At 37.7% G+C, this 12,877-nt stretch overlaps 1 protein-coding gene and 1 long non-coding RNA gene across 2 annotated transcripts; one reads left to right on the top strand and one right to left on the bottom strand.

Moving 5' to 3' along the window:
- Positions 1-489: 489 nt before the first annotated feature.
- On the bottom strand, positions 490-10,330 carry LOC121265941 (DEAD-box ATP-dependent RNA helicase 1). Its single transcript, XM_041169599.1, is given in 10 exon segments — positions 490-1,026; positions 1,477-1,582; positions 3,722-3,926; positions 4,374-4,561; positions 6,565-6,710; positions 6,713-6,741; positions 7,484-7,638; positions 8,258-8,512; positions 8,684-8,918; positions 10,200-10,330. Coding segments are annotated over 10 exon segments (1,536 nt in total). The 5' UTR covers positions 10,313-10,330; the 3' UTR covers positions 490-922.
- Positions 10,261-11,022, top strand: LOC121265942. The gene is made up of 2 exons (XR_005940711.1): positions 10,261-10,382; positions 10,966-11,022. It is a non-coding gene; the product is annotated as an uncharacterized LOC121265942 (long non-coding RNA).
- The last annotated feature ends 1,855 nt before the right edge of the window (positions 11,023-12,877 follow it).

Genomic DNA, 12,877 nt, shown 5'->3' with positions numbered 1-12,877 from the left:
ACATGAGAAACTATTGTTTTAATATTTGTTAAAGTTACTGACTAGCTGAAATCCAAATTATTTTAACAATGCTCATTCCAATGAAAAATCCTTTTAGTAATTATCCAAGTTTTAGCTATCCTTGAACTTTGGTCAAGCCAATGAAGATGTTAACCCCACTTCTTGGACGTTAAGTTTGGATAGTGAGTTAAAATGAAACAAATTGAGATGAAAATTCAAATTCAAATAAAATATTATTTTTTTATATCATTATTATTTTAAAATTTGAAAAAATTAAATTATTTATTTTATTTTATGTGAAAATTTGTAAAAGTTACAATGATAATGGAATGGAATAAGATGGGTTGATAGTATTTCTCAATCCAAACCTAACCTGAGGTCACAAAAAACGAGAGATTAACCTGCGAAGCAGATCTGACTCTACTAAGAAAAGATATACTCCAAAAGATTAGAAGATACAAGGCATGGTTTCAAATGCCAATCTTGACCTAAAACAAATATGAATCAACGGAGACATTATCTATCAAAAACCACATGTATACATCGGAGTATAGGCAGCCTGCAATCTGAAATTTTGAAGGGCTACCATGCAAACTACATCGGATTAATTGCTTTTCCAAAGGAACAACGAAATGATTGGGAGCCAATGGGTAGATATCTTCCCACCAGAGCCAACTATTAATTAGGACCTATATATTACAAAATGTAGTAAAAAAAGAGTCATGCTACCAAATTGTGTATACCACATATTTTCTAGTACACCATTGAAATTTCAATGCTTGAAAAACACTTCTCGTTCATGGATCTCACAAAACCTCGAGTACTCTTTCAGCAGAGTGAAATTCTCTTCCCATTCAACACCAAAAAGGGAATCTGCTGTGGCAGAGCTTCATGGTTGGAGGATCACAAGCTATTATTCCTTTCAATGGTTTGTTTTGTTTCCTTTGCGTTCTCTAGAAGAGTTGAAACCAATCTTGCGCTTCCTGGATGTTTCTAATTCAACCGTCTCCTTTAGTTTCTCCAGTGCTGGCACATTAAAAAGAACGGTGAAGTTTATTATTAGCATAAATGCAGAAGTTTATTACTAGCAAGCATTTATGCCATTCTAGTTCGATGAAGTTAAAGCACTTTTATTATTAAAGATGCAACCAACCCTTCAACAGGATCTCACCAGAAATATCTCTTTCATTGGAAATGAGCTCACACAGATGCCAGGGGTAAAGAAACATAATATTGGATGTGGTCTAATTAATCCCTAGGCGTCTATAAATCTTTCAGAACAAAAAGAAATCCTTGAAGCAAACCATAGAGTAAATAGAATTATTAACATCACCAATCAATATTTAATTAATTGTCTTGTCCAATCTTGAAGATATCCCCACTGAAATTAATAGCACATATGAGTGACTCCAAGTGTCGGTGATCTATTGATCTGCTTCAAGTTTAGCACTAGGCAAAGAGAAGGTAAAGAATTACCAGATGTGTAAATTCCGTGAAGCGACTCAATTGAACTGGAAGGGATAGAGTAAGCAGGACAATATTTATTGTCAGCTTTTTGTAACATCTTCTTCAAACGCCTAACCTGAAACAAGGGAATAAATGAGTATGCAATTTGCAAAACTATAGATGGATCACATGCTGCACAAACACAAAATCCATCTTCTAACTGTTACAGGCTGATATCCAATTTTCATCAGGATATTTAGATATGCAGCAGCTATAATTACTTTTTTTTTTTTATAAGTGAAATGATATTTTATTGAAACAAATAGGCATGGCCCAAATACACAGGATGTATACAAAAGAGAACAGCATCATCTCAAAGCCTATATCAATGCTACACGTGTCGTACAGTGCAATCTATTAGGGAACAGAATGGCATCAAACACACCCGAAACTCTCAAGGCCCATCTGATGCAACATAAACGCCATTGTACTTTTGTTTCCATCTTAAACCAACCCAGCCACACCCCCCCCCCCCCTTTTTTTTTTTTATCCTCCACTTCTCTTCTTTCTAGGAAAACAAAGATTTACAAGAATGACATTTATGCCTTTTTTTTTTTTTAAATTCATCTCTTTTCTTTCATCTTTCCATTTGTCTTTCTTTCGTTCCTTTTTGTCTGTGCTAAAATTGAAGAATATTATCCCAATAAAAAAATTTAAAAAAATGGTCCACACCCGAACACTAATTTTTTTTTTTTTTTAAGTAATAATTTTATTCAAAGAAATAGGCATATGCCCAAGTACACAGGAAGGAAACACCTACAACTTCCAAAAACGAAAAGAAAGAAACTAACACCAGAAAACTAAAACAAATGCAGAAAATTATCTTCCATTACAAAAGCTTTAACCCAAGAACTCAAAGTACTCAAGAACAAATCCCTAAGCTCTCCCAATGAGCGCTCTTTATCCGAAAAATCACCAATTTCTTTCAAGCCAAATGCACCACATAAGACAAGGAGGAATCATCTTCCAAACTCTCGCCGCCTTCTTACAGCCCTTCAAACCCTTCCACCCTACCAACAGATCCACCACCCTACCAACAGATTTACCCAAAGATGCTGCCCAACAGAAAAAAAAAAAAAAAAAAAAAAAAAAAAAAAAAAAAAAAACCTTAAGAGGGAACTTTCACTTTCCAAATACTTTTCCAAGGAAAAACACAACTACTAAGGCTTGACAAAATTCTGTAATAAGTAGAGACTGAAAACTTAGCATTTCCAGCAGGAATCCACACCATGCTACCCTCTCTTTCAAGCACCAACTTTGAACTATAGAGTTTAACCAGCAGAGTCTTAACTTCATCCACTTCCCAGTCATTAACATCCCTTGTAAAAATGATATTCCATTCAACCTTGTCGTTACTACTGCAGTAAGAATCATAAATAGTTGCATTATGATCCCTAGCAATTCTGAAAAGGGTAGGAAATTCCAGCTTGAGAACAGTATCCCCACACTACAGATCATGTCAAAAGAGAATCCTCTTTCCATCTCCCACCTTCAATCTGAAATTATTGGAGAAGGAATCCCATCCTTTTCTAATAAATTTCCACAAACTAACCCCATAAGCTCCACTAGCTGCTTTAGTACACCAACCTAAACACTAATTAAGCCTAAAATTATCCCAATAATATGCATGATAAGCCAAAAAGATGTCTTGAATAATAAAATCAAATCATCAAGGACCCAGCATTGAGGCTGTTGACCCAAATGACCCACTAGCACCCTCTCGGCATAGAATCTTAGTAGGGTACATGGGCTGATGGAGATGAGCCACAATTTAGTTGGCCTGCACAGAGCTTACACCTTGAATCAGGTTGTAACACAAAGTCTACCCATTTTTGGATAAACTGACATTCAATGTGCCAGGTCAGTATAAATTTATCAAGTTTAATAAGCTGGGCTTGGTTCAAAACAAGTAGATTGAGATCAAGCCAGCATGAGATTGAGCTAAGGGTTCAATCTATAAGCCAATCTAACAGCCAAGGTAAACATTATTCACCAGTCCCTTGTGATGAGAGATATGAACAAGAGACTTCAAGAAAACTAGTGTTGACACTGGCCAAGATGACTTATAGCCTTGGACTTCAAAAGAGTTAGGAACACCAAAATAATGTGTATGTATGTCTGTTATGTATAAGTTCTTGGTGACAGATTCTGAACCTTTCGCCTTGTTACCATAAAACATGCCCCAGTCTGGAAGGCAATCAAGAGAACAAAATACCTCATCCTCACGCAGCAATGTGAAGCAACGCCCACTCTGGCCTGCTCTTGCAGTTCGACCAGCCCGATGAACATATGTCTTTATGTATGCCGGAATGTCATAATTAATGACATTTCTAACGCCTTCAACATCCATTCCACGTGTCATTGCATCAGAGGAAACAAGTACTTGTATCTCCCCTTCCCGGAATGCCTTCAATGTCTTGCTGCAGTACAATCTCAATTTCATTATAGTTTACACAAAACTCACAAACTGCAATACATCAAATTAGAGTCATCAACTAGGAAACAAGAACACAAAGGTGAGATTACATCAAGAGGCTCAAATAAAATACTAATGGATGTTCTTCACCTAGTCAGTTGTCCTTCAGTTATAGGCTATTGGCTGTGGCGACCAAAATATGTAGAAGACAATGAAAACTAATAAGGTAATGATCCAACTAAATCAAAGCAAGTAAGAGAATTAGTAAATGTCAAGTTCCAGTTTTCCGGACAATTTGCAATCAATAATAAATGCATGCCCTTCTTTTGTGCCACATGTTTTTATGTTTATTAGCAGCTATCATACACAGTTTTTGTCTTTTTACCCAGGAAGATATGGCTAAGAAGTTTACCAAGAAAGTCATTAAATAATAAAATAAAACCAGATTTACCTTCTTACTGATTGACGTTGAAGGCCCGAATACTCCTTGATCTTAATTTGTAGATCGCCAAAAAAATTTAGTAAGGTGCATAGACGATGAGTTGATTCTACAGATGATGTGAAAACAATGGACTTCTCTTCTCCTATATTTTGCAGAAGGGCAACCAAATACATCGGTTTGAGTTTTGATTCACAAACCTGTAAACAGGAGTATTAAAAATTAGGGGGGGATGGGGCACCCATTAAACATCAACTAGAAGCATTTAGCGGAAATTAAAACCTATATTTTGAAGGTGCCATGAAATTGGTATGTACCACTAATTAATATCTATATCTTTCTATCCTGCTCATCATCTTCTACTCACAAGGTTCCCGTATTCTAATACTGTATTCTAATATGCTGAAGATCGAAGGCTTAGCTATGTTACATTAGAAGCTGATGCCTACAGGTCAACAATTTCACTCTTACTATTGGGCATTAAGAGGTCCTGGTGCCATGCAATTCCCTCAAGTACTTGGGCAGCGGGGTGCTCATTAAACATTGATTAGAGACAATAAGAAATTAATACCTATATTTTAAGCATGCCATTAAAGTTAGTACTTGCCTGCAACAAGATAGAAAGACTATGTCCTGCTCACCGTCATCTTCTACTCACAAGATTGCTTTATTCATACATGCTGAAGAATGGAGACTTTGATATGTTGCATTGGAAGCTAATGCCTAGTGGTCTATAATTTTCACTCTTATTATCGGGCATTAAGAGGTCCTGGTGCCATGCAATTCCCTTAAGTACTTGGGCAGCAGGGTGCTCATTTAACATTTATTAGAGACAGTCAGAAATTAATACCTATATTTTCACTCTTACAATTGCATGCCTAGTGGCATGAAATTCCCTTGTGAAGTATCAGGGTAGTCAAGTTCCTAGAAAGGTGGTTTTTTCCATCTGGATGGTGGAAGTGAAAACAATTCTTTTTTGGAAAAATAAGTATAATAAGATGTTATTGAATCAAGTAAATAGGCCTTGCCCAAGTACACAGAATCCTAAGTTTCTAACACTGGATAACTTTGTTTTTAAATACTCTAGATAACTTCATTTTTTTTATCGGTAATCAAGAAATTTTATTCATTATAATAGGCAAAGCCCAAGTACAAAGGGAGTATACATGAAGTACCTAACTAGAGTTTACTACTCTAGATAACTTCATTAAAGGAACCTCATTGCTGTGAATTGGCATGGTGTGTAGTCACGAGCCTATTGATCAATTGCTACTTGCAGTTACAAAATACTTTTGGTTTTTTCTCTTCACAGTATTAGGATTAAATGGTTTATGCTTTGGAAGGTAGTTGATGTATATTGTTGCTGGCAAAAAGGGTATGGAAACATTTAATCTGTAACACAGCCCCCATTGTCTTGAGTGCAAAGTATGAAGAGGGAGAAATAACCACAGCTTTAACAGCAATGAGCTACCTACTATTTTGCTGAAATTCTTATTTCTACAAACTTTGCATGAGTTTTGTAATGTATATACCATGTTTATTGTAGTTGAAATCAAACAAATTGTTTGGCTTATGAGATTTCAATTTTCATGATGCATGTGATCATGTCTTAGGAAGGGTGCTCTATTGATCAAATTTTCTAATAAGCACCACAAGAGATTATATGAAGGACATTCTTAAATGCAGCACAAAACTGAGACAGACTTTGATTTCTTTCAAAATTGGAAACTTAAACGCAGCACAAAAGGCATTGCTAAAATTTCCTCCTTAAAATCACAGCATCAAATTTGTACAAAAAAACTGCTACTTGCAAGCAATTTTGTCTGTGTTTAGAAAATGTATCCAAGACTGCTCCCTTCCAAAGATAAATATATAAGGAATTGATGCCAAAACTGAGATTTTATCATCTGATTGTTTCCAGATTAGAAGTAAGACTTCCGTTGAAGATAAGCAAAACAGATTTTCAAGAACAAAACCGATGCTAAAACTTACCTTATGGTCAAGATTGACATCGAAGTAAGCCATTAACTATCGAAAATAAAACATCAGTTTTGCTTTCACACAGGAAGCACAATATTTCCAATTTAAAAACCACATTTAAATAAAAGTGTGAGATTGTTAATTATGTTCATTTAGAGCTTGAAACGGACCAAGAATCATGGTTACAAAATCAAACACTATCAGTACAGTTATGATGCCATACCAATTTGTAGGATTCTAATTTTTCTGGGAACTGATAACGCCTTTTCCCAGTTGTCAAAAATAAAGGGTGATGCAGATCTAGCTGAGCAAGCTTGCTTGGATCTTGGGTCAATGTAGCAGATAGCACCATCTTCACGAGCCGGGGGAAGGTTTACCCTTAAACCCCCTCTCAACACCACTGCAACAAATAATGCATTAACATTCAAAGGTAAGGCTCAATACATCATATCACATCATTTTCATCTTTGAAACATGTTGCCAAGGGCAATGTTGAGACAAAATAAATCTTTAAAATGAATACTTCATTGTATTTTTACATGTAAAGGGATTAAAGTAATGCCCAATAAGTATTATAATAGCTCAACAAATTTTGTTCATTAATGGAATGAATTTTATTGTAATCATGTAACAGAAAGAGTCCCCATAAAAGAATCAGTATAGGGATCAAGAGTTGAAGTATAGAGTAGTCATTAGGTGTAGTAATTGGTAAAAAGATTCCCAGTAGAGATGATTGCCTCATGTAATAATTAGTTTCAAATAAAACACTAGGTATTAGGGGCAACGAAGTTGGTTGACCAGGCACACAAAACTTTAGTAAAAGTTTATGGCAATGAGCCTTGGCAAAAAATGCCAACCAAAGGATATGGAGTTTTTTCTTCTTAGCCTGTTTGTTGGTATCAAACCTTTGGTTGAGTAGAGTATCCGATTGGGCGGCCACAATTTTTAAAAAACAAAAAACAAAAAGAAAAAGTTGATGCCGTATCAGTAATAAATAAGATATAGTATTCCTAACAAAGTTGCCACGTGTTGGCCTTCCTAATCGTGTAACACTTGAAACCATGCATGTCACATTCCACTAAGACAAAAATGTAGTTTGCTTGAATATATAGAAAAGGGAGGTAAATCCACGGAGAACTCACAATCTCCTTATGGTTTTTAAGGAATTGAATGTAGGAGGAAGATAATTCGAAGCACAAGGGTAGAAACTTTCATCACTAGATCGAGTCAATCGAAGTACGGTAGGTAGCCAGGATTGGTATGCTTCCCTTAGTAATCGGTCAGTTTCATCAACCACCTGAAACAATTTACCTCCTCAACATTTGCTTTAGAAAACAATAAATTACTGAAAATAGACGTATAACCTATTGGAAGCCCCAATAACCACAAATAAATTGATTAAAGAGTTTTTATTTTCCAACTGATGAGCCATCTACCACCAATTATGCCCAATTAGATTGATAAGATTGTGTTGGTAATCCACTAACCACCAAGATGACCAGTACTCTTTAATAATTGGAATAATGGGCACAAGTACAATATAACTTCACATATCACAATTTCAGGTGAATTAAACTTCATTCAGAAATCAAAACATTTTATCCAGACAGAATTCAAAACAATTTATTACCATTATAAGCTAAAGCTAATCATCAGTTCTGAATATCTCCAATTTTTCAACCACGTGAATACTTCTTGGTTCTCTCAAGGGAAAAAAAAAAAAACAACACTTCTGTGTGCAAATATGGTAGCTCATATAAAAGAAATAAAAATAAAAATAAATAAATAAAAATCTGAGGCCACTGTGTAAATATGACAATCTCATAAAGAATTTCAGTCAACAGAAATATAATATAAACATTAAATAGATTAGCAGTACAACAGTAAAATTGCAAGTGGCACAATATGCTACTTACAAGATAACACAGATGCTCAAGGGTAAAGCCCTTAGTGGAGTTAATATGGTCCATTAGCCTTCCAGGGGTTGCCACCAATATATCCACGGAACTTTGTAGCTCAAGCGAAAAATCTTCGGGGTCATAACAGATGCCTGCCTCAAGCTTAGGCTTCTTGATAATCTCAGAAATCTCATCCGCTATAGAAGATTGACCAACTGCCAAACCAACAGACAAGCCCACTGCTGGTGCAATTGCAGCAAAAACCTCTTTAACCTGAATCAAAGAGAAAAAGGAGAGGCCTGCTTGAAGGAATCGATTGAACAGTAGGTCAAAGTAAGCAAAATGGGTTGAGTTTTGAAACACCCAAATGATCCAATATGTAATTCGTAGAATCTGATGAATTAAGGATTTTAAAAATTATGCAAACATAGGAAAGCACTAAACCTGAATTGCTAAGTCACGGGTAGGCAACACCACCAAAGCACGTAGACATTTAACAGCCCGAGTCGATAGCTTTTGCACTATTGGCAAAGCATAAGCTAAAGTTTTCCCACTTCCAGTTGGAGAATTTATGCAGAGGTCTCGTTCAAAATCACCTGGCCCAATTGTCTCTTGCCAAACTGCAACTTGCACTGGGAAGAGGGAAGATATGCCCATATTATGGAGAGGCACCTTCAACCTGACTTGATAGAAATTAACAACAGACTAAATACCAAAAAGATAGGAAACAAAAGAAAGGGAATAACGAACAAATTAACGATGAAAAATTGGAAATGTGGAATTTAGCCGATACTCCTCGGTAGGGACTAATGAGTATGTCTACAGGTTTTAGTTTGGGTGAGACAAGGAAAGACCAAGTGCTTACTCACATGATAAATGTATTTTTGCTTCTCCAATTATCACTCATTGAAATTATTCTTTTTGTTGCACTGTCTGTGGAAGGAGCACAGTTCAAGAGAAATCACATGAAGTAGGGAAAGAGAATAAAGAAACTAAAAGAACTTCCCCCTTCGCTTTTCCATTCCTCAATAACCTCTTTGCTTCAAAACTCCCACCTTTAAATCACTATAACACATAATGTCAAAATTAAGCCACTAATTACTTCTATCCTCTTTTTTAAAATTCAATTTCGTTTTCAATAATTAAATTTCTGCCCTTGACCAAGTGACAGTATCTGATTTGTTAAGAAATCGACTACCTTGACCATAAGATTAACCTCTTGTTCTTATATTTCACCAAGAACATCTGGCCACAAATAGAAGTCCTAAAGAAATGGAATGCGTATGTTAGTCATCACAAAGTTAATAATGGTAGGCTGGTAGCAATTTAGTTACACATCAATTCCATTTTTTCTTGATTTAATCTTCTTATAAGATTAGGTTTGTCCACCTTCACCATAAAAGAAATTTTTCACGACCCCAATTATAGAAATCAAACCCCTAGGGGTTGGCTCAAGTGGTAAAGGCATTGGGCTTGAGTGTATGCTCCCCCCAGGTCTAAGGTTCAAATCACCTTGAGTGCAAACGATCTCTAGGGGCCATTAGACTGAGGGATTTTTTCCTTGAATTACCCAAGGTATACTTGCGGGAAACTCCTTGTTGAGAGCTTGTGCACCCCCGGGATTAGTCAGGACGCTGTTCCTGGACACCCGGTGCCAATCAAAAAAAATTATAGAAATCAACTAACAGTGAGCCCTTATATAACATTACAATATTTTGGAGGCTCACACCACAACAACGCCATAATAATAAATTCAAGCACATACAACAATTTGCATCAAACCTAGTAGTCTCGAATAAGAAACATAAACAATCATCACGCAACTTTGAAATTATTGCTCTAAAAAAGGGAACCAAAAATTTAAAAAGGAGAATTTATAATTTACAATAAATACATTTTTGCCAAATAAAAATAACATAAATATTGGGTAGCAAAAGAAAATGGAATAAAAAAGAGGTACCTGGAATCGAGGAAAGGAAGGAGATCGAGTGGGCACTCCTCGAAGAGACTAAAATCAACAGGGCTACGCATCCATGGCAGCACAGGCACACTTCTCAGCTTTTGCTCCTCCATTCTAAACCTCTTCAACCTCTTCAAACCTGTCACTAGGGTTTTAGAAAGTTTTTGTTGAATTGTCACGCCCGTATCCAGCAGAACCTCTTTAACCTTTTTTTTTTATAAGTAAAACGAAATTTTATTCAACAAATGTAACAGACGAAGTTCATGTACACAGGAAGTATACAAAAGAAAAGCAGAACCCTTTTAACCTGAAATTCACAAAATATAAAACTTAGATACAAAGAAAGTAACTTTTTTTTATAGGTAAAAGATTTTCCTTCCAAAGAAAGTAAACTCAACACTACTACATAGTCTCTAAAAACTCAACACTGCTACATATTCTCTAAAAACTCACAAATCCACTCCTTTAACCGATTACAATTTACTCAGTACTACAAGCATCAACCCAAACTTTCCGACTACCCGAGACATTCACGCCGAAATTCTCTATTTCCATTTTCAGCGCAACCATAACAGCAGCCCAACAAATTCATTTCCCTCTCTGTCAGGAAACACTTAAAACCGAACTCCAATACTTCAACTTACTACCAATCAACCAACACCATTAACCAAATCCGCAACACAATCAAATTGATTCCTAAAACTGTCTAGTCACTCCATAATACAAGTTAGCCACTGTTTTAACATGTGCATGGTTAAAGAAAGAGAGCGTCTTACCGATCTTGCGGCGGTGGCTGGCTGGATTTGGTGACGGGGAAGTGCAACAAAAATGTAGTGGTGCGGCGCAGCTGTACGTGTGATGCAGCGGCCTTCACTGGTCACGACGGCGGTACCCGCAGAGGGGACAAACAGAGCGTTCGAGACAGAGAGACACGAGTTTGGGAGAGAGAAATACGGACGGAGAGAGTAAACAGAGAGACAAACGGCGAAGTGGAAGGAGACTTACTGGCCCTGAGTAACGACGTGTTAAATGCGGAAACGTGCTCTGGCTGGACAGAGTGCGGGGCGTGAAAGGTGGCGACTGCAGGGTAGAGACCTAGTGGCAGGAAATGGTGGTCGTGAAGAGGAGGACAGTGGTGGCGTGGTGCCGCTACGGGTTGCGGCTTCGTGCAGAGAGAAGAGAGAAAAACTGAGAGGCGTACCGGTGGCAAAGGGAGGGACGGCCAGGAGGAGTGCGACGGGAGTCCGTGCGGCGCAGGACCCTGGGGACGATCTGGAGAGAGAGAGAGAGAGAGAGAGAGAGAGGAGAGCGCAAGAACGAGAGCGAGACGGAGGCAGAGGAACTAATCGGCGATGGAAGGGCTACGGCGGTCGTGGCGCGGCGCAGTGGAGCAGAGAATAACAGATAGGCAGAGGGAGAGTCGAAGGGGAGAAAGGAGGGGGGAGAGACAGAGAGAGCTGTCAGGGGTTGCGCAGGATGCGTCGGGAGTAAGTAGGAGACGTCAGGGAGGGGAAAGGAAGAGAGAGGGTTTAAATAAAAACCTTTTTTTGACAAAAAAATATCTAGGCGCTGGGTATATTGTTTGGGCCCGAGCCCGATCGCGGGCCGGGTCATTACATGAATAGAGAAGCAGAGGGAAGATGCGACCTGCAACGCAGCATTTTCTCTGGGTTCAAATTAGGCCTGGCCTGAAGGCAATGAGAAGAAAAAATCTATTTTATTTTCAAAATTGTTTTATCGATCAGTATGCTACATACAGGCAGAAATGGGGCATGTATGAGCACGATTTGCCATGTCAGCCTCGATTATTACATTTAAAAAAAAAAAAAAAAAGGAGGATGGACGTCCGAAGAAGAAAGGAAAACACCCAGTAGTTTTGTTTCTCAGATCTCTCCTGCTCTTTTGTCTCTCTCAGAGTGGTTTCGTTGGTTGGTCGTCTCTCTCGATTACCTGTGTCTCAAATCAGTATGTCTCCGTCATCATTGAAGTTGCAGCAACCCACACCGTCTGTCTCACATTTCGGCGTCGAACGAGGTAAGATTGGTTCTTTTCTCTTGACTTTCGGACTTTGGAAGTGTGTGAGTTGTGAAATTCGTCAAATGAAGGGGTGGGGAACCATGGGGTAGAGGTGAAAGACTCAACCCGCACCTTTTGTGATTTTTGATATTTTTGTTCTTCTGCAACAGCTCATATTTAGATATTTGTTCGATTTCTATTTCATTTCTAATTTGAAGTCTTTTGGCAACTATAGATTTTAACCACTCAATTTCCTTGAGAAGTGCTTCTTTCTCATTCAGATCAAAATATCTGTTCCCAAACTCAAGTTACACGATTTCCTTCACTTCACATTTTTCCTCTATAACCTCTGGTTGATTAGTCTCCAGAGCATTGCGCCGTGGAAGTTGCATAATCCACCACACCAAGAAAAACCTGAGGAGGGAGTTTCCAACACTTGAAATGCAAGGTTTCGTTTTGTAATGGGAAGGAGAATGAGAAGTAGAACGGGAGTAGGGGAACCAAAAACAATCTGAGAGAAGAAGAAAGAAAGACAAAACGTACACACCGTTTAGATAGAAGAGGAGGGGTTAATCCGATTATTTAGTTCAAAATGCACAGTTTTATTTATACCAAACGGTGCGTTTCGACTCCACGTAGGTGGTCGTCCACGGGGCCCTACA

Source organism: Juglans microcarpa x Juglans regia, chromosome 5D, assembly GCF_004785595.1.
Source record: "Juglans microcarpa x Juglans regia isolate MS1-56 chromosome 5D, Jm3101_v1.0, whole genome shotgun sequence".
NCBI lineage: Eukaryota > Viridiplantae > Streptophyta > Magnoliopsida > Fagales > Juglandaceae > Juglans > Juglans microcarpa x Juglans regia.
This window is presented reverse-complemented; position numbering and strand designations above follow the sequence as displayed.